Genomic DNA, 25,590 nt, shown 5'->3' with positions numbered 1-25,590 from the left:
CATTGTCTCATTTCTGTGCTTCTTTGTGCGTTACAGCTATCTATAGAAGTGGAAAGGCGTGAAACCTTTGGCAGGACTGTGTATTGTGTTTCACCACATGCTCTTGTACGACACCAACAAAACAGAACAGTACTGTTAGTGCTACTGGTGGGCAAAAACACCACAGGACACCTTTAAGTATATCTTTAAAAAGTGTGAAAGGTACATATCTCATTTCACTGAGTGTTACATAGCTACCAAATGCTTCAAGTTGTAGGTTTTTAGGCAGCTAAAGAGAACTGTGTGTATATAATAGCAGTAACTTTGTGACATTAGGGACCATCTTTGCTAAATAACCCTGCATATAGTTCAGTGGTGACGGATGTCTGCATAGTTTATGAATGTTCAATATGTCCACAGGTGCTGCAGATGTACCTGCCTTTCTGTGGTATTGCTATCTCCAACGCCCAACTCTTCGCTGCCTCAAGGAAGGAGTACGACAGGAGCCGGGTAAGGACCGCAGGGCCAACCTGTATAATAACCTCCCCCATCCCCAGGATCAGCATTACTTCCTCCCCCCTGATGCTGACATTGAGGCCGAGTATTGATCAGCAGCAGCCCACTTGCTGCCACTGCAGTGGGGGATCACAGAGCAGCATGCAGCCCTGCATGGACACTTTCTCTGGATCTGTAGTGGGGGATGGGCCTGCATCCCGACTCAGGTCTGGTCCATGATCTAAATCTCCTAGGGAATGTTAAGAGATGCACTAATTCATGTCACACATTGATCTGTGATGGAAGAGAACATAATGAGAACACAGCTCAGAGAACCGAGAGGAGAAATGAGGAGAGCTCCCTTTACACCATATGATTTTTATGTGCTTGTGTATTAAATTGGATTGGCACTGCCTTAGATAAAGAGCCTAATTTACTTTTATTGGGGAAACTAATCATGTTATATCGTCCTGTTGGTTTATGGTTTAAGTATAATAATAATAATTGTGCACTAACAGTTGAGGGAGGCAGAGCGTGTTTATTTAAAAGGTCTTCACTATTGCTTCACTGTGTTCCTGCCGACAGATTTCTTATTTTGTGGGTATCTTTGTCTGTTACTGGTGTTCAGGCACTCTTGGAGGTAGTCAATGACCTGTTTGAAGAGCAGACTGACCTGGAGAAGATTGTCAGGAAGATCATGCACCGTGCCCAGACATTGCTAAAGTGCGAGCGCTGCTCTGTTCAGCTGCTGGAGGACATTGAGTCACCGGTACTGTTTTTATCTCTGCTGTGTATGTGTCCGTCTGTCTGTCTGTACATTTGTGCAGTGGTAGAATGCGACTAAGTACATTTACTCAAGCACTGTACTGAAGTACAGTTTTGAGGTACATGTACTTTACTTTAAGTGTTTCCATTTTCTGTTGAGTTATGCTTCTACTACACTACATTTCAGAGTGTTTACATTTATGGCTACAGCTGTAGTTACTAGTTACTTTTCCAATTAATACTTTACAAAACACATATTATAAGCTTGTAAAAAAACCCCAAATAATTCAATATTAAACCAGTGCTTCCCAACGTTTTTGGGTCGAGACCCCTTACATAAAAGCAGTGTGGAGTTGGGGCTCCTCGTCATGTTTCCCCTCTAAACTCCTCACGTGGTTTCATTTCAGAGTGTTAGAGGCCCAGAGGAGTCAGAGAACATTATAGAAAAGTCCAGAATATGTGTGTCAGAGCTTGTTTTCCTTCCTCTCCCATTGATCATCTCACAACCTCTCAGAGTTATCTCGAGACCCTTTGGAGGGGCTCCACCCCTCTGGAATCACATTGATGTAACAGCCTTAATGATCCATATTGCCCTAATCTTTAACAGTGAATAATACTTTGTACCTCCATGCAACATTTCTAAGATCTTTTAGTGATTTTTTTTTTTCTTTTAAATCTTTCAGGTGGTGAAGTTCACCAAGTCTTTTGAGCTGCTGTCCCCTAAGTGTAGTGCAGACACTGAAAGCAGGTATGTATGATGTGAAACGTAGCTTTGCCTTCCATTTTGCCACTTCTCATACCAGCAACCTTTTCACTAAACAGTCATATCTCCACCTTTGTTTGCCTGTGGTGCCACGGCACCTGTGCGTGGTGCACAGAGCCTTGTTTGAATCTGTAAAGTTTCCATCAAGGACAAAAAATAAGGGAAGTAGAAAAATGTAATATTCTGTAGTGCTATGGGAGTAATATGCTGATTCTGAACAGAAGGCATACTGTAGGAGCCCTACTTAATTGGGTTTTGCTGCTTCTCTCCACTGCTAGGCATGGCTGAGTGGTGAAAGAGAGGCTTAATATTGTGTGGGATGTTTATGGATAAAACCAATGCTGAAAAGAAGACACTTTCCCCAGAGTCCTGCACTTGCCATAACTGATACCGTCACTTTAAGGCAGCGCTGATAACCACAGCAGTAATGAATAAAAAATAGAAATAGTGGGAAATTAGTAGTAGAAGTTTAGTTTTCCTAGCTAAACAACGCTCCCTACTGATCTGTGTTTTTGTGATCACATATTAAATACTGCAAATAGCCAGTTTGTGATTTCAAGTAAACTGCACAACATTTCAAACCCAGCTGAAGTGACAAAGGTACAGTATCTCTGTGATGACACTAGTCTTCCTAAAGGTTCACATCTGAATAACAAGGGCTGCTGTGCAAGATTTATGCATGTAATTAAGTGAATAAATTTGGTGTCAAAAGGCGAGCGTACTGTAGGATTTCTAATGTGCTTCACAATCCCCAGCCGCCCCCATGGGGAGGATAATGTTGAGCGAGTGTACAGTGCTGCTGGTGTGTCTGTGGAAGCTAAATGACAGACGAGAGACAGAGAGAATGAAGAGAGCAAGAAAGAGAAGCATCTTTGCCATCCCACCCATGAGGTTTATTCCCCGCCACACTGTGGGTTTCACATCCACACATAGCTGTATCACTGGATCAAAAGGCTTCAAAAGATCTGACATCGGCATCTCTTCCATTTTTATTCTAATCTTGAAAGACAAAGTGAGCCACGCTGAACATTTAGCTTGTTGCGTTTGAAGGTAAAAAGTCACCGGCAGCCCACTGCAATTAATGTGAATGGGAAGTCTGTGCAGGCATGCAGGTGTTTCTATGCAGAGTGTGGGGGCGTTTGGCAATAAGGAAGACAATCACACAATTAACTTTTCATTACTTCATAAGCTGCAGGAGAAGCTTACTGATATCTACTGTATGAGAAGTTCATTAAATGCGAGTCAACGTAAAAGAGGAGTTCATGAAGAGAAATAAGAAGGGTCCTTTGCAAGCTTGCAGTTCGCAGGGTTTACTTTTCCAAGTTTTTTTTTTTTAAAAGGAGAGTGTTTGAGGATCTTTTTCAAACCTCTGCTGATAAAAGTGAGTGTGAAACAAATGTGGTCCAGCACCGTTTCTTGCGTTCTGTTCCTCTTGTCATCTTCCCCTCTTATGTCCTCCCCCTAGTTTCAAAGACAGCATGGAGAAATCGTCTTACTCAGACTGGCTCATCAACAACAGTATTGCAGAGCTGGTGGCATCCACAGGACTACCCGTGAACATTAGTGATGCCTATCAGGATCCTCGCTTTGACGCTGAGGTAAACACACGATAACACCTTTCAAATGTGACATCACTGGGATTCTATCCACGTGACAGAGCCGGTATGAAATATGTGATTATCATTCAGGTCATAGTATTTCTAGAAGTGCTCAATCAAAAGTAGGCTCACTGCTTGGTGCTGAAAATGTTTCAGCGCTCATCCATGAGGCATGCCCAGTTCCACCGGCATGGCATTTTAAACCTCTGTGGGATGTTCACACGTTGATGTCACATGAGAGTCATTGAGGTCATATGGGATTCAGTGATGTGAGGGATGTCAGGATGGCCTTCAGATGGTCTGAAACAGAAATGAAGGAGACCATCGTGTCAAACTAACATCCGTCCCCATGCTGTTTATCAGTTAATGTTGGTTGCATTGCAGTGACCTGAAGGACGTATCCAGGCGTGGGGACTAAAATGGGTGCCACTTAGTAGAATTGATGAGGCCTCTTGGAAAAGTCTTCAAGCATAAAGTCCAGTTGCCTCCACTTTTTTCAAATCTTTCTTTATTGGCACCACCTGATGAGAAATTACATACCACCCATTTTTCCATTTTGTCAGCTGTTAATTGACCTCTGTACAATGAATGTCCTCGCAAACCAGGAAGGGATAACCAAAGTGGCCGGTGCTGATGCTGCATAGACCTAAACAGAATCCCACAGCGGCTAGCACAGCAGTCCACTCTGCATCCAACTGCAAGCAGCAAAAGTTGACGTGGTCAACGTTAAGCAGCAGTGACAGAAAAATGGAAAATGTGTACTTGGCGGAAAAGCTGCCAGCAGACTCACTGAAATGAATAGAGGCACCGACTTGCTGCTTCTTGCTTTGAAAGGGCCTTCAGGGTTCTTACTGTACACTGCATCCTGCTGGTCTTATATTTCCACGTAGCCTCGCTCTTCCATTAGAGGTTAGGCATGTACACATAGTTAATACTCCAGAGGTGAACACTAGAGAGCTGGATATCTTTCACTACTAGTGCTAATACTATTCTTGGGTACATTCTTTCAGTACATCATGAAGAATTTTAAACCTGTTTCTCAAACATATGTCAAATGCATTGTTGCTTAATGTTATACAAAGCAGTTAGATTGAGCATAACTATGAATGTGAATGTGAAAATAGCAGATTAAGGAAGAAGTGCGACTGCAACTAAAGATTATTTTCAGAATTTATTAATTTCCCAGCAGTTTTCTTGATTAATTAATATAATTTTTGGGCCATAAAATGTTAGAAAAAATTCATCCCACTTTCCTGAAGCCAAAGGTGATGATTGTGATAAGTTTTGAGGTTCAAAAAGCAGTCCTCGTTATACTTCGAGGTAAAACCAGAGTACAATTCTGAGAACAGTGCAAGGAAATCTTTCCTGCAGATGGATGATAATTCTAATTGTATGCTTTCTTCACACTCCCACTCTCTTTAGGCAGACCAGTTCTCAGACTTCCACATCCGCTCCGTGCTTTGTGTTCCCATATGGAACAGCAACCACCAAATCATTGGTAAGTTAACACGTGGAGCTTCCTTTTCTCTGTTTGGTACATGTAATACAGGAGTCATTTTTTAGCTTTGCATATGTTTATGGAAAGGTATTAATGTTGTGTAATACAGTATATGACCAAAAGTATGTGGACAGAATGAAAATATGACAAAAACTAAACAATAATCCATACACATATAATGGCTGCAACATATGGCGTAGCATTAAAGCTAACCTTAATTAGAGCGAGTGGAACTTGCTCGAACCATGAAAATTAGTCCCAAACCAAAAGACAGAGGTGTCCACATACTTTTGGCCATATAGTGTATGTATTATGCAGATATACAGTATAATATATCAATGCAGTATATATCTGACATGCACTCGTGGAAAAAATGGAAATTTTTTTAAGCTACAGGTTTAAAAAATTTCCATTTTTTCTGCATAGTAGACAATAGGGACGGGGGTGCTTGAGCGTATGTTCAGCTGAGGCTGCATGTGTGTGATTAGATCCACGCTGCACCATCACTCCACACTTGGAGGAGGAGTTTTCTTCTTCTGGTCTTGTGCTTTGTGTTTGTGAATCAGCCCCAGGCCAGCACCACACTGACACTGATAAATCATTGATCTCTCCTCTGGTTCTGGTGCTGGATATTGCAGGGAGGAGCGGTGATAGCAGCTCCAGTCGGTCCACTGAGATCTGACGCAGGAAGTCATTTGTTTTATTTGAGTGCAAAGTGATCAGCATATCTGCCGCAGATGGTTGGTTAAGACCTGCGCGTGTGTGTGATGTCCGCGTGCGCTCCGTCTTTTTTTCGCGTAGGTGTAAGTGCATTTGTTGGGGAGAGGAAAGAGGAAGAAGGACAGAAAGAGTGAGGGGATGGAGAAATGCAGTGCGCGTGTGGGCGGCACCTGAGGTTTTTCCAGAGAGAAAAACCATTACACAAACAAAGCAGCAGGAGATGAAATTCTCAAGTCAAGGATACATTAAGTTAGAAAACGGATGTCCTTGTGTCGTCTTCCAAGGTTACAGCCAGCTCCTTCAAAACATTACCAAGAAGAAAAATGCTAGTGTGACTCCAGCAAGAACGAGGTTTAATGTTAAATACTCAATGTGAGTAAAATCGTATAAACACTCCCTTTGTCAATATGCCAAATATTTTTCAAATTCAGTTGCATAAGGCTATAGAAAAAAAATGCTGGTTTTGCTAGCCTGAAAAGCCATTTTGCTAAACTTGCTGAAAAAAAACTGAGATTCAGAGAGAACCAGGCCAGTCCACAAAGTCATGACATTACAATGAGGTAACATCCAAATAAATAAACTAATTTAACTGAACTGCATCAGGCCAGGAATTCACTAATAAAGCATGACGTCAGCTAAAGTTTATATCATATATAACATTTATATAATATATATCATATCTTAAGAAAGAAAAATGGTTCAAAAAACAGATAATTTGCTCCAAATATGAATGAACCAAACTCTGTCAGGATGCATGTGTCCAGCCACAAACTGTCGATTGTATTGAGATCTGGACCCTGACTCGGCCACTCCAGAACATTAACATCGTTGTTTTTAAGCCATTCCTGTGTAGCTTTGACTTTATGTGTAAAACACAGTGAAGCAGCATTTTGTTATCATGCAACACAAAACTCCCCGATGATATTAGACAAGCCCTAATGGCTAAAAATCCATCATCTTAGCTTAGCTTTTAAATAGCCTTCATTTGAATTGTTGAAACGTTGTTTTTAATTAGATTCGATTTTCTACCGCTTGCCTGTCCTTTTAACTTTTAAACTGTAAATCTTTCACATTTGCTGTATTTTTTGCTGTATGTGTAAAATCAATATCCCCATCCCTGGTCGCAGCATTGTACAGTCACACAACACTACCTGTCATCTGTGTACAAACTTATAATGGAGCTGTAAATCATTGTCATATTATGTTTTTTGGTTGAATAACACTTGTGACATTAGGAATGTGCTGTAGTTAAAGATTGTGTGTCATTTAGCTTGCGTATGCTTTGAGGCCACCTATGCTGCAGCTCATCACAGATGACATGCTCATTGCAGAGGGAGCAATAATAGCTCAGAGAAAACATCAGGCCTGTATTTTAAATTTAATGACGCCATAATGAAAATTGTTCTCAGCTCCAGTACTAATCCTGTTTCACCTCTGTGCATCTCCAGCTATACATTGAAATTAAAATGTCACTTTGGTGGCAGGTTTGTTTGACCTCGTAGAGATAAATAAAAATGGTAATGTATTGTGTAATTACTTTTTAGCATAATTTCTCAGTGACAATAAAAGCCAGTCTCTATCAATTAAATGTTTATGCTTTATCAACAAAGGCTTGCTCTGTTTTTAATTAGATGATGAGAGAAGCCCTCTAAACAGGGAATATTGCTGTCAAATAAAAAGCCTTCAATCCCACTGCAGCATTGTGGACGCTAACTGGATGCCCTGTCAGAGATAACATGAACTCAATGCCAAATTCACATGTGCGACATTTTTGCCACTTTGTGAACAGTGTTATATATATATATATATAAATAAAAGAATGAATGTAGCTACAACTGTTTTCATCAATTATACAGAGATTTTTAATATAGTGCTACACAACACATATTTGAATATACTGCTATTTATGTGATAGGATGTTGTGTCTCAGCTTAATTTCCATTAATAATGCATGTAAGTTAGTGGCATGGAGTGTGTGGGTTTGATCCTCTTTTAATTGGAGGTGGGTTATATGCACAGGAGCCTCACCAATATCAAACTTTAAACATTAAGCTCTTATTGAACAGATAAACTGACTTTGTGTAACAGGTGTCGCCCAAGTGCTGAACAGGCTCGATGGGAAACCGTTCGATGACGCAGACCAGCGTCTCTTTGAGGTACCGCACTCGCTTCTGTATCATTTTCCACATAGAGTGACCTGTAGGTTTACTGGACACTGTCGAGTATATCTGCTTTTTGTTCTTTTCTTAGGCGTTTGTGATCTTTTGTGGACTGGGCATCAACAACACCATCATGTATGACCAGGTGAAGAAGTCCTGGGCCAAGCAGTCTGTGGCATTGGACGTAAGAACTCGACATCCCATTCGATTTTCTGCAGCATAGCACAAAAATTGAAAATAGAAATTTCAATTTCTTCCATGTTTTGAATAGGAAATCTTTTTATCTGCTTGTATTTGCAAAAACACTACAGTGCAAACTGTAATGCTGCTTCAGAGTGTTGACTTCGGTTGATTGTGTACAGCTGCTGCTTTGTGCTTGTTTCCTTTTGTCACGCCTGAATCTGAATCAGAATCAGAGATACTTCATTGATCCCTGAGGAGAAATTGAGTCACGTTACAGTTGCTCCCATTGTATCAGCATAGAGAAATTATAAGAAAAATAAGAGTATGTATAAAATATTTGCATTATACTACAACATATAACAACAATATAAACCATATTTAAAGAACTTGAAATACATAAAAATGGAAATGCTCAGTCTAAATGCATTATTAAAGCCGTAATAGAAGCAGTAATAAAGAGAATTGCACAGATGAATAATTGAATAGTTAAGCTGATACAACAGTTGAAATATTGCCCGAAATTATTGTAGTGTTAAATCTGCCTCGCACAATGATAAATAAATAATGGGGTCATAGCCGGCAACAGTTGTGAGTCTATCGACACTGAGGGAGGAGTTGAAAAGGTTGACGGCCACAGGCAGGAGTTACTTCCTGTGACGCTCTCTGGTACGTCTCTGTGGAATGAGTCTTGCACTGGACGCACACCTGTGCTTGGTCAGCACGTTGTGGAGTGGGTGGGAGGAATTGTCCAAGATGACACTTTACTTGGACAGCATAATTTGGACATGCTCATTGTGTTAGCTTTCATGCCTTCCCTCAGATGAATTTTCCCCGTGCATCCTATCTTTTCTTCCATTCCATTAGCTATAATGGTATCTTTGTTTTCCTTTCAAGTCAACATATGCTCTGTGCTGAAACATTTACCCAGAAGTCAGGGGGAACAACGGCTGCTGCGTGCTGAATATAAAGCCTTAGTTATTCTCTCTCAGGGGTCTTTGTGCTTGGCTCCTTTTTTTAGTCTCATATTTCCACAATACGCATGAAAAAAAGTGCTGATCTCTCTTTGTAGATAACATTCTCACAATGGTTTTATTGAAAATTAATGAGAGGCGGTGAAAAGCAATTCCTCATCTGCCCTGCAGTATGTAGCCATTCAGCACTACTCAGCCTTTACAGTACATCCTTAGATTACAATGGGGAGCTTTCAGGTGCATTATAGTAGTTAGCACCACTGTTTCAAGGTAGGAGAAGCAGAGAACAGAGAGATAGAGCATTTAAAGGTGACACGCTGAATGAACCAATCTGTAGATGCATTGCTTCTGGCAGCGCTGAATAAACATGAGCGTTTATGATCAAATAAGGATGTGCAGGTCTGAGCGAGGTATTTCTCTCAGGAAATGAAGGGAACATGGCGATGGAATCAGGGCTGAGATCGCTGCTCATGTAGACTGTTCTAGGGGCAAGTGTTAGCTTCCCTGTCTAGAAGGTCTGCTGTGTGTAATGCTGTAATTCCAGTGTGCAGTATTTCCAAGCCGAAGCCACAGTTGTGCTTCTCTTAGAGCCCTAGCGGTTATTTTAATGATTTGAGAAATACACTGACACTGTGTCATTATTTTGCAGGTTCTGTCATACCATGCCACTTGCTCCAAGACTGAAGTTGACAAATTCAAGGTAACGGATATTCAGCGTTGTCATCATTACATTTGTCTCAGAAAACCCATTTCTTTCTCACAGTACGGACAGTAGTGGGGGGATTGAGTTTTTTTTCTTAACTCTCAGCTCAACACAGATATTAAAGTCGCAAATCATGTGAGACATTGCTTATTCTTAAAGTAGTAACATCGCTATTAAAGGATAAGGCTGGCGAATTTCTATATGAAGCAGCCATAAATCACACACACGACTTTAAATGCTTTTTTTTGTCCTTTCTGCTATTCGTGGGCTCTTTATTTTCTCCACATTTTGGTTTCCACTGAAGGAAACGGTTTCCAGTTCACAAAAATAAATGCATAGCGTTTAAAGCAAATGAAAAGAAATGTATTAAAGGTACCCTGAGGACTTTTTGACCACTAGTAGTGCTGTTGAGCAGTTTTACTCAGTAGTCCCCAATGAATGCGCTGTTTACTACTGCATGAGCAAGACTGACTTCAAACTGTTTCCCAGCTGTTTTAGGAAAAATACCGAAATGTTTTTTATATAAATGAAGCTGATATTTGTGATCTGGAGCAATGAATAGGCTTGGAGCTGAGTGTCAAAGTAGTGAGAAATGGACTAATTTGCATTGTTGCTTTTAGTTTGTTGACATTAAGAAAAATGCAGAATAACACCGGCCTTTTACTTCAAATGAAATCTGTACACCAAGATCTTAGGAGTATGTTGTTTTGTCACAAAATGTCTTTTGCCTTTTAATGACATGACGAAAGGTGAATTGCAGCTCAGAGGAGCTGTGGTATGTGAGGCGATGAGGACTTATGTAGAATCATTTCCCTCAAACCTCAGTGGCTAAATACATCGTTTGCTGTTGCCTTCCGTCAGGAGCCATGTGAATATTATTTTATCTAAAGTTCATAATGAAGACAGGCCGTCCTTCATAGAATCCAGTGTATACACGCTCTCGGTGTGGATTACAATTGGTGATTATCAGGTTTGCTCTGGTGGTGCAGGTAATTGCCGTAATATGATTTAATTGCTTTCCTACTTCTGAAGATGCATTCCTTAATATCAAGGCTTTTACCGAGTTCAATTAAGACATATTAGAGAAAATAAACCTAATAAACGCCCGTTATGGCTCTGCTACACCCCTCCATCTCACAGAGTGATGATCCAAGACTTACATCTCTCTGATGCCTAAAATATAATGGAAAAGTAAAATCTCAGAAATTGATCACGTAATGTATTTGTTTTGTTCACGGGTCCTTTAATGAGATATCCTTTTCTAATTAAATAACAATCTGTCATTAATGTTAATGGGAAATTTAAAAAAATAAAATAAAAATAAAATAACAACAGAGAGGGATGACTGGCATTCCCACTTCTAGACTTCATTTTCCAGGTCCTCCAAAGAACAGCGAGTATAAATATGGGCCGAGAATTCCCCGATGAAAATAAACTAATTGTGGTATTTGAAATGGATTACTCCAATCAATAGGCAATCACTCTCACTGTATTATTTACAACGTGGAAAAAATGAAAATATCTACATTTTTAATTGGCATTGACATCTCTGAAATATAGATATGACCTATTTTCCTGCACTTTCATGTGTAGGATTTTCCCTTGTGGCCGTAAAGTAGGAACTCCGCTTTCCAGTGCGCCTGTGTGATCTTTCAGCCCCCCCCCCCTACATCCAGCACCACGCTCTGCTTCCTGCCTTTCCCCCACTTTCTTTCATAACTGCTCTACATAAGGAGCCTTATGGAGCGCACTTGGCCGGGATTCCACCGGAGTGCAAATGGCAGCGGCAAACAAACCCGGCTGACATTTCCTAACCCGGGGCTGTGAATTAAGCGAGAGGAGAGCACCTGCTGACCTGACAGGCAAACATTTGAGAGGCAACCATGGTGCCCTTGTGGCTGTCAGAAAGGAAAAGAAACGAGAAACACGGCTGTACTGACACTATAACAGATTTCTAAAAGAGCTTTTGGAATGAGCTGCAGGTTAGAAAGCGTGAGATGGTCATGTTATAAATGCTGACTCGAGCCAGATGAGACACATTGGGCTCATTAGCCTGCACTGAACAAAGGAGACACGGACGCTTCAGTACGAATATGTTTAATTGGAATCACGTACGTTTTTGTTTTTGTTTGAGTAATTACGAAAAAAAGTCGTGATGATCACTTCAGCGCAGCTACGTTTGTCGATGAGCTCAGACAGTAAACAACAGAGAAATCCTTCGGTAAAGCTTCCTCATTAATCTTAACCCTCTCTGAATGAGTCCTCGGAGTCTTAATTAGCATGTCTCCATATTTCCATGTATCGTCTAAAAATGGCACAGCGTCCTCTGACCTCTCCATCCTCTCCTGCTCTCTGAACTCGCTTTCCTCCTCAACGTTTTCTCCCACCACGTTGAAACAGGCTGCTAACATCCCCCTGGTCTGCGAGCTGGGCATCGACAAGCTGTCCTTTGACGATTTCTCTCTGGACGTGGACGCCATGATAACGGCCGCTCTGAGAATGTTCATGGAGTTGGGAATGGTGCAGAAATTTAAGATCGACTATGAGGTGGGCCCGCCGACTTTCCTTATGCGATCTTTTGCTGAACACTTGGGTGGTCAAATCCTAATGTGTCCTCATGACAACTGCTGACCCATGTGCTTGTCTCTCTCTCTCTGCGTCTTCCCCTCCAGACATTGTGCAGATGGCTGCTGACTGTCAGAAAAAACTACAGGATGGTTCTCTATCACAACTGGAGGCATGCCTTCAACGTCTGCCAGTGCATGTTTGCCATGCTAACGGTACAGATGCTGCTATGCTACCACGAATCGAGTGAATTTGTTAGGAAGTAAATGTCGATTGCATGTAATGGCTGTAGAATAACGACGCCGTCACCAGTGTTTAGACTGGTTCCCTTTAAGCCTCACTTTCACTTTCACTGTCTGACTGATGCTGAAATCACTGAGATTCAAATTACGACAGATTCTGTTATTAATTATACAAACAGCCGAACAAGAGATGTTTGTTTGATCAGAAACCCCAAGAGAATTACTTCCAGCAGGCCTTTTCTTTATCAGGTCCTTGGGCTAACACACACACACACACACACACACACACACACACACACACACACACACACACGCTCTTGGACAAACACCCCAGTGTAGTTCATTTAATCAAGCACGGCATTAATGCGTGGTGTCCCAGCTGAATTGATCATTGGCAGAGGGAAATGAAATAGTAGTGTGTAAGCTGTTGTGGGCACCTCCACTCTCCTGCCATGTGTGTTAATGAGTGGGCTGAGGGCTGTGCTATCTTTGCCGCTCTCCCCTCAATGACCTGTAGTGACTCACTCAGCACATGGCCTCCAGAACCCATTCATCCAAGCCATAAAGCTCCCTGTGTGACTCTGTCACTGCAGTCCCACTGGCTATCGAGCCAGATACTGTTTTTTCTGGACGATGCTGCCGTTGGATTTTCATTCAGTTGAGTGTGTGTGTTTGTCTTTTCATTGGCCTCCTCTCTTCTGTGCCAATCAGACGGCGGGCTTCCAGGAGACTCTGACAGAGGTGGAGATCTTAGCGCTTATTGTGGGTTGTGTGTGCCATGACCTGGACCACAGGGGCACAAACAACGCTTTCCAGGCGAAGTAAGTGTTTATCGCGCTTTATCTCTCTGTGTCTGCCACACACACACACACACACACACACGCTCCCTCCTACACGCTGTTTATTGTGTGTTTTCCCACCTGCAGCAGTCTGCAGCGGTCCAGCCGAGATCAGCTAGAGTCAAGTGGCAAGTTGTGTAAGGCTTATATAAGGGTCTGCTTAACGAAGAGACTGTAAACACGGCTGGCTCTGAGCACATTTAGATCAGCGGGTACATTGAATTGCTTCAACTCGGTGTTCTGTTCCCTCACAAAGGCTGTGATAGTGGACTAAGTCTGAAACTAAGAAGCAGAAGAGGTGAAAGAGAGACATAATCGTGAACCGAATTCACTAGAAAAAAAAATGTATGCTAAACAAAAACAATCTTGCTGATTTATTTTTTAGATTTTCCTCTGTTGGCTTAAATGATTTTGGTGGAGACTTTTAAGCGTTTTTCAGTTCTTGTCCCTTGCCTTCAGATTCTGTTTTCATATGCAGATGTCTGTGCAGATTACAGTATCCCGAACTGGCCCACATGCCTCATCTTCAGTGCACCAGGCACAGTTTTTTCTCCACACTAAACGCTGATCATATTCACTGTTGACCAATTGAATTTCAGTTGCCGTTAAGCTTATTGCTCTCCAGCTTCTTTTATTGGTGAACCTTAAGTTGGCGACAGAGTGCAGAGTGAGGGAATTACAAGAGACTTAACAGCAGGCTTTGTTTCTCTGTATGTGTTCAATGCTGATATTATCCCTCTTCTTGATCCCTGTATGTGTTTCTTTGTGTGCGTGTGTGTGTGTGTGTGTGTGTGTGTCAGGACGGGCTCAGCCCTTGCTCTGCTTTATGGGACCTCTGCTACACTGGAGCACCACCACTTCAACCATGCTGTTATGATCCTGCAGAGCGAGGTGCACTATGTTCCAATATCTGCTGCAATGCAGTTACCATGAAGCTCCTGCTAATGCCTGCCACTGCATGTTGCGTTTGTGCAGCACTTTCAAATGCACATCATATCAGGCCCTTTTCAAACACCATCTGCAGCTAAGTTGTTGACTCTTTGACACCCGTCCTCCCTTTGAGACACTGCAAGGTTTAAGCTGTTTACTCTTACTTATTTTCTAATGACTGAAAAAGACCAGAGTGTAATTTATCAGTACGGACACTCAGTTGCCAGTTTATTAGGTACACCTAGCTAAAACCAATGCAGTCTAATACAGCAATGACACTATACAGAGCAGCGTTTCTGTTATTTAGCTTACATTGATATAAATGGGGTGTACAAAATAGTAGAAACACCTGTCAGTATAATGCAAGACAATTCAGCGGCACCACAAACTGCAGATCTTTTTAATGTCCTCAGTAAAACCTGTGCTTTCCTTTCTATGACATGCCAAATGGTCTGTTATCTGGCACAGCAGAACAGAGAGTGGTTGAAGACTAAAGTCATGTATTTAAAGGAATAGTCCAACATTCTGGGAAACACACTTAATTCAAAATCTTGCCGAGCGTTTGATGAGAAGATCCATACCGCTCTTATGTCTGTACGCTAAATATGAAGCTGCAGCCAGCAGCTGGTTAGCTTAGCTTAGCACAAAGACTGGAAACGGGGAAACAGCTAGCCTGGCTCTGTCCAAAAAGAAGTCTGCCTGCCAGTACCTCTAAAGCTCACTAAGTATATATCACTGATTTCATCTTTACGGAAACCGAATGGAAAATGAACAAGTTGTGGTTTTTTTGATTATGTGCTGCAAATATTTCTTATCAGTGCACAATGACCTCCTGGAGTCATGAGGTTGACAACCAACCAGCGAAGAGAACCAGAACCAGACCAGCCGTTTCCTCCTGTTGACACTCTGTATTTTACCTACTATGTATCTCTCATTGTGCTTTCTAGCCATCTAAATGAATGAGAAAACCTAAAGCCCACTTTACCTTAAAAAAGAAAAAAAAAAATTTGAGTTTGTTTCCACTGTGCCTGAAGGCAACCATGTGGTGCCTCAGTGTCTGCTGTATGTGAGCAAGTAAACAAATAGCTCAGGCTGCCCTCAAATCAATGTAATTACAGAGGCGATAGATTTGGTGGTAATTGGCTGAGAGAGACATTTTACCAGGTGACTGGGTTTGCATGAAGTTGTAATTAAAGACGTTTTGAGGGAGCAGCTGAGCCGAGGCTTAGCAGGGTATGTTCCAGTGGCTTCATTATCATGGTGCTGACAACACAGTAAGCTGACAAATGTTTGCTTGGAGTATCATAATGGTTTCTGTTGATACTGGGGTTGAACTACCGCTGTCCTATTAGCATATAAATGAATAGCGTGGCTAATTCAAGTAGAGGAGAAAGCTCACGATTCACTCCGCCAGCCAGCGCGGGCCATTCATTTAAAATGTAAACTTTTAAACGTCACTCACTCCCTTTGTATCTCTCAATTTCCTCTCGTCATTCTCACTTCCTATTTTCCTCGCCTCCCTCCTTCATCCGCTCCAATTGTGACAGAATGAGAGAAGTCCTTTGTGTTTCCGCCGTCACGTTGTTCAATATTTCATGGGAACACATGAGCTCATGAAGGGAATCTGAGGCACGCCCTGACAGTCTCTTTCCTCTTGGATTCTCAGTGTTTTAAAAAGGAAAACCGTAGTCGTCCGGTTTTGAAGATCTCAGCTGCCTCTCTGCAGGTCGTCACTCTGGTCCTCTTCTCTTAGCACCTCTACATCTTCTGTTTCCTCCACAGGCAGACTTCTTCATCCATTCAGACCGTCCTCTAGAGGGGGGTGCCTAAGTGCTGAATGAATGTATAATACATGATGGAGGAGAGGCCTGTTTTAATGATAGAGGGCCTCAAGTGAGGGATGTTGCTTACTTATTAAGAGCCGCTGGCCTCCCTCCTCCTCTGCACAGATCCATTCAGTTTTATTATTACGTGTTTTTTTACAGTTATGGTTCAGTTGTGCTAACAGAGCGCTTCCATGAAAGACACGTCATGGTAGGAATAGAGAAATCACTCCCTGCACTCATTTACTTCCTTCTGTAATACAGATAGTCAATGATTTGCTCTGTAGTGAGCAGTAAATTCAGATGTCAGACGCTTATGAATACTCAGAATTTGCGTTCTTCTGTTCTTGTGACTTCTTCCAGGTGTTAGCGGGGCACCTCGTGATGGTAAACCTGCTGTTCACAGTCCTGTATGGATTTATTCGGCCCAAAAAAGAAACAACAACAATTTAATTCCAGCATTAAGATAAAAAAGAAGCAGAATTTACACTATTTTTAATTGTTCTTTCATAATGGAGCCCAAATGTACATCATCGGCTAATCTGACTGAATTAGTAGTAAAAATCGAATCAAATAATAAGAATCGTCAGATAATGTTAATATGCATACATATAGCAAGGTTTGTTGTGACAAAATATGTACCAGAGACAAAATATTTTAAGATTAAATAGGAGTTCCTACATACATAACAGAGTCCTACATTTTGTCACCTGTTTTTTTTTTTTTTTTTTTTTTTTTGTAGTATGTCAAATCCAATGAATAAGCCAATATCTGCCAGTATTATCAGCAGTGTAACATAAGAGTCATTCTCTTATTAGATAATGAAGAAACGTCTGTAAAATAAACCTGTGTAACAAAGAATATGGACCTTCTGTTGAGTAAATGCCCCCCATGCTGAATATAATGACCTGTAGTCCTTTACTTTCACCTCTTTGTGTGCAGATGTGACATACGTGTAGCGATTCTTTATCATGTTATCTCTGTATGTGTCTCCACAGGGTCACAATATCTTCTCCAACCTCTCGTCCACAGAGTACAGTGACCTCATGCAGCTGTTGAAACAGTCCATCCTGGCCACAGACCTCACTCTTTACTTCGAGTATGTTGTGCTAAACACCACGCTGCTTATTAAACTGTTAAATCTCCCGACAGCGAGACATCCACAGAGCTTGGCTGACTCCAGTGTACTAACTAATTTACAATGAAGCACAGCCAGTCTGTCTCTGGACACTGTTTACTTTGGGCTTCTTTTAGCTAATACCGCCCCCTTGTGGATCGTATATCAGTTACACCTGCAGATATGGCTGTCTTGTTTCCCTGTAGGAACAGAAACACTTTCTTTGAGCTGGTCAGCAATGGAGAGTACAACTGGAATGTGAAGGCTCATAGAGACATGTGCAGGTAATGCCCTGCACACAGACACGCCGGTGCAAAGTGTCTCACACCACAAACACTGCATGAGATAAATCTGTGTGATCCCTCTCAGATCCATGATGATGACAGCGTGTGATCTCGGGGCTGTCACCAAACCTTGGGAAATATCACGCAAGGTGAGAAATGCTCTCTCGTATGTGTAAAATCATGTGCAGTATTTCTAAAAAAAAAAAAAGTCATCTACTGCAGAGGTGAAAGAGCTGATCAATTAAATGGTCAACAGAAGCAACTATTCTGAGAAGCGATTGATCATTTAAGTCCTTTCTCAAGCCAGAAAATGTTCAATCTTCAAGCTTCTGACTGAAGTGGATTTGTTATTTTTTCTTGGCTCGTGTAATTGGAAACTGATCGTCTTCAGGTTTTGACCAAATGAGGAATTGATTAATCAATAATGAAAATAATCATTAGCCATATTCACCTTCCCTCTTGTTCCAGGTGGCTGAGTTGGTGACCAGTGAGTTCTTTGAGCAGGGCGACAGAGAGCGATCGGAGCTGAAGCTCACGCCCTCCGTGAGTACATCTCTGCTCTTTTTCCTTTCACCTCTCTGACCTCCGCGAGCCGGCGATGCTGAAGATACAGTTTCTAAAACACACTGTGTCGGAAACATTAGAGCTCGTAGTGTGAGAAAAGTGTATCGTCAGCTGGAGCGCTCCGCTGCCTCGCTGCTGTGCCAAGAGCAAACTGTGGACCATTTAACAGTCATTCTTAAAAAAAACTCCTCCTACACAGGATTCAGAGCCAACGCTGACCTTTCTGTTCATTCAGCTGTAAACACACAGGGCGCTTTGGTGTGTTGGAGCTCCACTAGCTTTGACTTGCTGATGGCTGAGATCTCTATTTTTTCTCATACAGATGCAAAACGAGGTGTAATAACAGCGGCAGGGGAAGACTTAGGTCCGAATGGAGATGTTGTCTTAATTCATAACGTATTCAGGCCGCCCTCAAAGCCACAGCGCTACAACAGAGGGCTGCTCCGTGTTTGATGGAGCAGCTTTGAAGGCTGAACTGTGTTGCAAGTTCTTAGAGGGAGGGAAACCAACAGCTTTCTGTGTGCAATTAATGGCTGTTGACTAATCGAGCCTGGCCACATTGCCTCCCCTCTGAAATAACTAATGCAGTAGCCTCAGGTCTGCCGCTTGTGTCAAACCTTTACCGCTCTGTGTGTGGGTGTTGGAAATTAAATATTAACTTCTAAGTCGTAGCCCAGTAACTATCTCTGAAGCACAGCCTCAGCGGAGCTTCTTAAGTTCAGGCTGCAGAAGAATGAGGTAGAATGGAAAATGGACTCAGCTGTCTTGAGAGCTGAGGGAGATTCTTCTTTAAACCAAAACGGCACTTAAGTTCATGTTAATCAGAAGCACGTGTCTGCTTTGTTTCCCCCAAGAATTGAAGTGTGAATGCACTTTAACTTGTGTGTTTTCAGGCCATCTTTGATCGGAACAGGAAGGACGAGCTGCCAGGGCTTCAGCTGGGGTGGATTGATGGGATTTGCGCGCCGCTGTACGAGGTAACGCTTCAAGCTTCACCACTCTCTGGCCTTGGTTGTCACACATCCGCCTTCTCCATCAGCAGCCTCTGTCCTTCCCCTGCTATTGTCCCCCACTGATGCCAGCAATGAAACTGTCACCAACAACTATTCAACTTTCTTGGCAGCCACAGATTTCTCACTGAAGAAGAAATGCTGTTTCTGAAACAACTTCAAGGTCGCATCGTGTTCTTTTGAGAATGAGTGTGCACTTTCTGACTGCGAGAAAGCTCAGAGGTGGCGGAGTGTGTGAGCAGCGAGCGGTGATGTTAGTCGGGTTAAATCCCGTCACTAAGACAGTGTACTTTGGGCTTTGCTGCGCAGTAATGAAATAAATGAGGGCCGACTCTCTGACTGCACGCTGTTCTGCTGAGACATTTTGGCCAACGCACAGATGGAGAGGCTGATTTCATTCGAGGATCCCAGCTGAGCAAAGTGTTTGGGTCAGAGTTAGAGCTCGTGGTTATCTTCCAGGGAATTAATGGAAATCTATACTGCGTCCTCTCCAGTATAGTAATGTGCGCCTGTGTGTTTCTGACTGACGTCAAGAGAGACTCGCCTGCCCCTCCCGCTGCCGGCAGCAGAGGCTGTGTGGGAGAGAGACACAGGCTGACTTACTGAGGATATCAGGTCTGTTAAGAGATGAGGCGTGTTGAAGGTAAATTCATGAAAGCAAACAAATCAGATGCAGGAGAGTTGTGAAAGGAGTCGAGGATAGAATAGTTTGTGTGATTTTCTCTGCTTTTGTGCTGTTAAGCCACGCAGCAAGACCTCCCTCCTCTTTACTGTCATATTAGACACATTACTCTTAGTCATCACGAGCAGAAAACAAACAATAGATCATCTTCACATCTATCGAATTATCCCAGGATCAGTGTCAAAAGTTAGAGCAGACTAATCTTTGCCGGGCTCTGGTTCCACCATTGTTACTGTCTGTGCGGTGTAGATAAAAAGCATCAAAGCTTTCGTGTGTGTTGCCTGCGTGGGGGGTTTGTCTCCACGCTGCCTCGTGTAAAAGCTGATGTTTGGAGAATGCAGATATGGAGCTCGCGATCATGCTGCTGCCAATTAAATTTGCAAGGGGGAGAACAGAGAAAGTTCAGAGGCGGCAGGGTTTTTGTCCGTGGGCGGAAGAGATCTCGCTCTTGATCTCGCTGATCTCCTTCTCCTGGTGGTGGCTCGCTACTTTGTGGAATATTAATCCCCCATTATATAACCTTCCATCTTTACACCCCACCATATGACAGTCTCTCTCTTCTTCCTCTGCGTCTGAGTCGAACTCAGTGGAATAATGATGCCGCACAAGCCAATGACAACGTCCCACTGTGGATATATGCTGCGGAGAAAGAGGGAAATTGTTCTCATTTAGAAAATTCTCTGCTTTCAATCCACACATGAGACAAAGACATAAAGATTAGGAGCATCAATGCGCTCTGTAGTTTTTGGAAATAAGAGCTCCACGTGGTCCACATGCCAGCACAGTGTGATGATGGTTTCAAAGATTAAACGTAATCAACATCCACTTATTTAGCACATGGCACTCTGCGACACACAGTTATTTTCATTATCAGTTAATATGCAGATAATCATTTTGATTGATCATTTAGAAGACATGTATAGAAGTTTATTTAACTACAAAGATCAAGAGTCCAAAACCCCTAAATAATCTATTTATAATCACGTAAGACAGAAAAAGCAGCACATCCTCCTGTTTGAGAAGCTAGAACCAGTGAAATTTTGGCCATTTTTTCTTGAAAAATTACCAAGAAGATGGCTCGATCATCAAAATGAAGAGATGTGTACAAAAACTCAAAAGTACGAGCTTAAGTGAAGCAGTCTGGCTCCATAAACAGGCACTGACTTCATCTCAAATCACTGCAATGGAAATCCATACTGTGCTCTAATGTTGCTCAGCATCGCAGGCGAACAGCTTCACAATTAGTCGCACACATTACAATTACAATATTCTGAATTATTGAGTCACGCACAGCTTTTAAAAACACCTTCCAGGACATATTATGCTTTCTCCTAATGCACCAAAGTGGGCAGACGGCTGTTTTTTAAAAGAAAGAAAATAGTCTTGATGTCTGAACTTGGCCACATTATAGAGTTTTGCTCTACTCGACCACCCACACAGCTGTTTTAATTGTTCATATGAATTAGCAGATGCACCCACTGAATATAAATGCATCTCAAATTGCCGGCCTGCATTTAAAGTTCAGCTAATTGGCAGCTGTGATTAGTTGTGTTTTCCCCAAGTGTAGCAACAGATTTGATTTCCCTTTCATATGTACAGTACACAATCCCCAGCGTAGGTGTACTTACCCATTTATTTCTTTCGTTCCTACAATGGCTACCTGTTCGACTCTTATATGTGGGAATAAATGAGCGTTTTCTTTGTTTTGTGTGTGGGACTGATGCCCACATGTTATATTTCCATATGAAACAGGGTTAATGAAACAATAACTAATTACAGATTTTCCTGGAAACCCAATAGACACAGCAGACAGTGTTAGGAGAACAGAGGGAACAAACCCCCCCGTCTCTCAGGTAATTTATTAAAATGGAGGATGACAGCTTTGACTGCGCTGCCACTTATAGTTCAGCGTGGAAAAATGACAAAGGCAACTTATCTCAGTCATACATGTGTTTGTAATCTTTAACAGCAGCCATTTCACTGCCTTCAACTATGCAGCTACTGTATGTAGCTGTTATTGTGGCAGGGCGTCCTCTGTATTCTTTCATTTGTTTTGCCCATTTTGTGCATTTGATGAATAATGAGCTGCTTTTCTAACCTCAGTCTGTGCCGCTCATGTGTTATCATTACACTGAAGTCACGGAGCGCAAAGCATCTGATTTTCTGAAAAATAAATACCCGTCGATCTTTGAAAAAGGGTTTTTTTTTTTTTAACGCAGCTCATTGTTCTGAAGGTATTTACAGACTTCTCGAGGGCTTCTCTAACTTTCTGGATGAAGAAATATGTAGATTGCTCCACGACAGCAAAGATTTTTAGCCTGTATTCCCTAATCCAGGGAGCAGGACGGAAAACACAGGCAAAATATTAATATGGTGTTTTGTATGAAGTTATCAAATATTGGGGAAAAAACATCACTATAAATATCAACATAACTTAGAATAAAAAGTTTCATTTTGGTGCATGTAGAAAGGAGATTTGTTATTTCTGACTCATCCTTAGCTTTGTGACTTAATTGTAATATTAATACACGAGGGGCACAAACTGATTTTTTTTCAATTTTATATATTTAACATATATTTTTACGTTCTCATCATTCTCCCCTCTTCCTCTTTCTCTCCCTAGACTCTGGTCAAGTTAAATCCCAAACTTCAGCCGATGCTTGACATGATCAAAGCTAACAGGGCCAAATGGGAGGAACTGAACAAGAAGCGACAACGTGGCCAGAGTGTCTCTGCGCCGGCGAGCCCCTGCAGTGGCGACAGCACAGAGACAAGTGGCTGCACTGTGGTCAAAACGGGCAGCACACCGTGCTGCAGCAGCGATGCTGACGGCACGTCGTCTAAACCTGTTAGTTAGCTTCTGATGCCATCTCTGAGCTGACCTCTTAGGCTTACTTCCTCTTAAATGCAGCCTGCAACAGAGGCAGTGCAGCGCATGCAGAGGTTCTTGGGCTCTGCTCCTCTTCGCTTCTGCTACTAGAGATGAGCTTTAGACTTGAGCGCGGCGCTATCATAGAAGTTTTTCTGCTCCCTTCAGTCTGCCTGTGCTGAAGGCTGCCAGAGCTGTGTTTGGCAAGCTTGTCGGAGCAGCTACAAATCAGCTGATGACACCATGTCAGAAGGGAAACTCAAACCACTGTGTCAACACGTCAACCAGTGAGCTAACTAACTATTCTGGGCATTGCACAGATTTTTCGGCATGGAGAAAAGTGGAGAGGATTGTTTGTTTCTGCTGTGGTTCGTTTTTGCTCTCGGTACCTCCTCGTTGCTCGCATTTTGTCCAGGGCAACAGATATTTTTTTGTAAATCTGTACATATGCTATGGGGTTATTTACAAGTGCTGTTTAAAAACCTGTAAGGTCTGGATTGTAACTTGGCTGTAGAGTTTCTGAAGGATAAAAGGGGTGCAGGAACAGCAGAACCTGTGACGGCGCTTGCAATGCAAATTGAGTGCTCCGCTCCCTCCCTTCCTGTGCCTTGTTTTAAGATCCTAATGAAAAATGCATGGCCTCCTCACCGAGATTCTTAGATAGTATGAATATCCATGTTGAACCATGACGTATGTTTGCCATAATTTGTAAAAACCACTGACTGCAGTTTTGTCTCGACCCCATGTTAGCCACAAACCATTGCATTATATACACGCAGAAATCTATTTTGCCCAGTTTTATAAATGCAGGGTCTCACTTGTCACACACACACAAACACACACACAATGTGCCTTGATGAAGTTGTTCTGATATCACATTTATTTCTGCAGAAAAAGTCCTTTCATCTACCGATTAAACACTGAGCGGTTACGTTTAATATGAAACTCCACATTAAACTACATTTGAAAGAATAGTTTGACATTTTAACAAATGCACTTATTTGCTTTCTGGCAGAGAATTAGATGAAAAGATACCACTCGCACATCTGTCTCTTAAACGAAGCTACAGCAAGCCGACAGTTAGCGTAGCTTAGCATAAAGACTATAAACAGGCCGACTATAAGCTAGCCTCAATCTGTCCAAAGGTCATAAGATCTGCCTACCAGCACCTTGAAAGCTCTTTTTTTAACTTTCCGCCAGAAAGCAAGTAAGTGTTTTTCCTCAAATGTCAGAGTTTTACTTTAATCTAATATTTGGCCTTTTCTCAAGGTTCACAAATGCTACTGAAACAGCTGTTAAAAAGAAGACAGAGACACTGAAACTTGTTGTACTGAAGTGCCCATGGAGTCACAGCGATTACTTTGATATTATTATTGTTCTAAGTATTATTTTTTGGGTGGGGTATGCCTTCTGAGTTGTGTTGTAGCTTTGTTAATTGGAGTTTAAACCGTGACTGTGCACATTGTGTGGCATGGATCTGTGTGCTCTACTGTATTTTAGTTGAAGAGCAGGACTGAAGTCGACCAGAAACATTTTGAATTGCATGTTTTATGCAGTATTAAATTCAACCACTTGCTAAGGATGTAGCAAACATGTGAGCCAACAAATACCTCGTACTTTGAACTTCATCAGTAAACACATTATCTCATCGGAAATGCATGATTTAAATTCTATTGCATCATGTTAACGTGAATTATGAATATCGCTGTTCTATTTTTCTATTAGGTCTCCAAACGTGGCCAACTTCTCTTTTTTGCAATGTAACGTGCTTCTTGTATTTCTTCTCTCCCAGTTTGGACTTTGGATTTATTTAGGGCAGGCTAAACTGAAAGAAACCCAAGGCATGAAAAGGCAAATGTGCAATGTTTCTGTTCAGAGTTTAAATAAAAATATGCTGCTATATGTCTGGTGGTTTATTCTCACACAAAGGTACGTTTACTTAAACACTGTACTTCGAGGTACTTCTACTCCACTACAGTTCATAGGTAAATATTGTACCAGTGTAGTCAGTTACATTTATTTGACAGCTTTAGTTACTTTAAAGATCGATTTTACATACAAAACATATGATGAGCTTATAAAATGTTGAATTAAGCTCCACCTCAACCAACTGCAATAAAAGGCTACTTACACTTAAATGCATCATTAGTAACAATCTAATAATACAATAATACATTTTTCTGAATTATGAGTACATTTTAATACTAACACATACTTTTACTTAAGTGCCACTTTGACTGCAGGACTTTTACTTGTACAGGATTTTTTTTTTATATTCCAGTATTGGTGTTTAAGCAAAAGACCTGAAAACTTCCATCACTGATTATGCAGTATTTCTCCCAGTGCAGTGCTGACCTCATGTGGACAAACGTATCTTTACACATGAAAGACATCTCAATGAAATACTGCAGGCACATTTCATTCTGAGACGTGTTTGAAATCATGCAAACAAAATGCGCAATCCAAACTAGACAGATAACATAAACAAAAAAAGAAACAAATACACAGGAATCAGCTGCAAATGTATGAATCCCTTATCAATATTATACACCTCTAACACAGTGATTGATCTCAAATCACGTTAAATCATTCATGTTTTATTTATATCTGATGCATTCATTCACACAGCCCTCGGTTTTGAACTAGAGTGCGAGGAGTGTGATGGCTGCAGTGTATTTCATTGAGCAAGGCTGAGCTCTATTGCTGTTGATAGGTGGCGGTGACGTCTGCAAGCAGTGTGTGGGTGGCTGTGTGGGTGAAGATGACTCCCAAATGAGCCTGTGTGTAGGAAAAAAAAAAAAAAAATCCTGTCAGGAAGCAAAAGACAGGCT

At 41.7% G+C, this 25,590-nt stretch overlaps 1 protein-coding gene across 1 annotated transcript in view; it reads left to right on the top strand.

The window, feature by feature from the left end:
• pde11a (phosphodiesterase 11a) overlaps positions 1-24,651 on the top strand; it is a 36,039-nt gene extending 11,388 nt beyond the window's left edge. The window contains exons 3-20 of the mRNA XM_076746844.1: positions 400-489; positions 1,103-1,243; positions 1,923-1,987; positions 3,468-3,600; positions 5,023-5,098; positions 7,907-7,974; positions 8,069-8,161; positions 9,781-9,831; positions 12,235-12,381; positions 12,507-12,614; positions 13,353-13,462; positions 14,281-14,371; positions 17,232-17,332; positions 17,557-17,634; positions 17,720-17,783; positions 18,103-18,177; positions 19,092-19,175; positions 22,514-24,651. Of these exons, the coding sequence (XP_076602959.1) occupies positions 400-489; positions 1,103-1,243; positions 1,923-1,987; positions 3,468-3,600; positions 5,023-5,098; positions 7,907-7,974; positions 8,069-8,161; positions 9,781-9,831; positions 12,235-12,381; positions 12,507-12,614; positions 13,353-13,462; positions 14,281-14,371; positions 17,232-17,332; positions 17,557-17,634; positions 17,720-17,783; positions 18,103-18,177; positions 19,092-19,175; positions 22,514-22,747 (1,809 nt within the window). The 3' untranslated portion in view covers positions 22,748-24,651. The remainder of the gene's footprint in view (positions 1-399; positions 490-1,102; positions 1,244-1,922; positions 1,988-3,467; positions 3,601-5,022; positions 5,099-7,906; positions 7,975-8,068; positions 8,162-9,780; positions 9,832-12,234; positions 12,382-12,506; positions 12,615-13,352; positions 13,463-14,280; positions 14,372-17,231; positions 17,333-17,556; positions 17,635-17,719; positions 17,784-18,102; positions 18,178-19,091; positions 19,176-22,513) is intronic.
• Positions 24,652-25,590: the final 939 nt, after the last annotated feature.

This window comes from Chaetodon auriga, chromosome 13 (genome assembly GCF_051107435.1).
Source record: "Chaetodon auriga isolate fChaAug3 chromosome 13, fChaAug3.hap1, whole genome shotgun sequence".
In the NCBI taxonomy this organism is placed as follows: domain Eukaryota; kingdom Metazoa; phylum Chordata; class Actinopteri; order Chaetodontiformes; family Chaetodontidae; genus Chaetodon; species Chaetodon auriga.
This window is presented reverse-complemented; position numbering and strand designations above follow the sequence as displayed.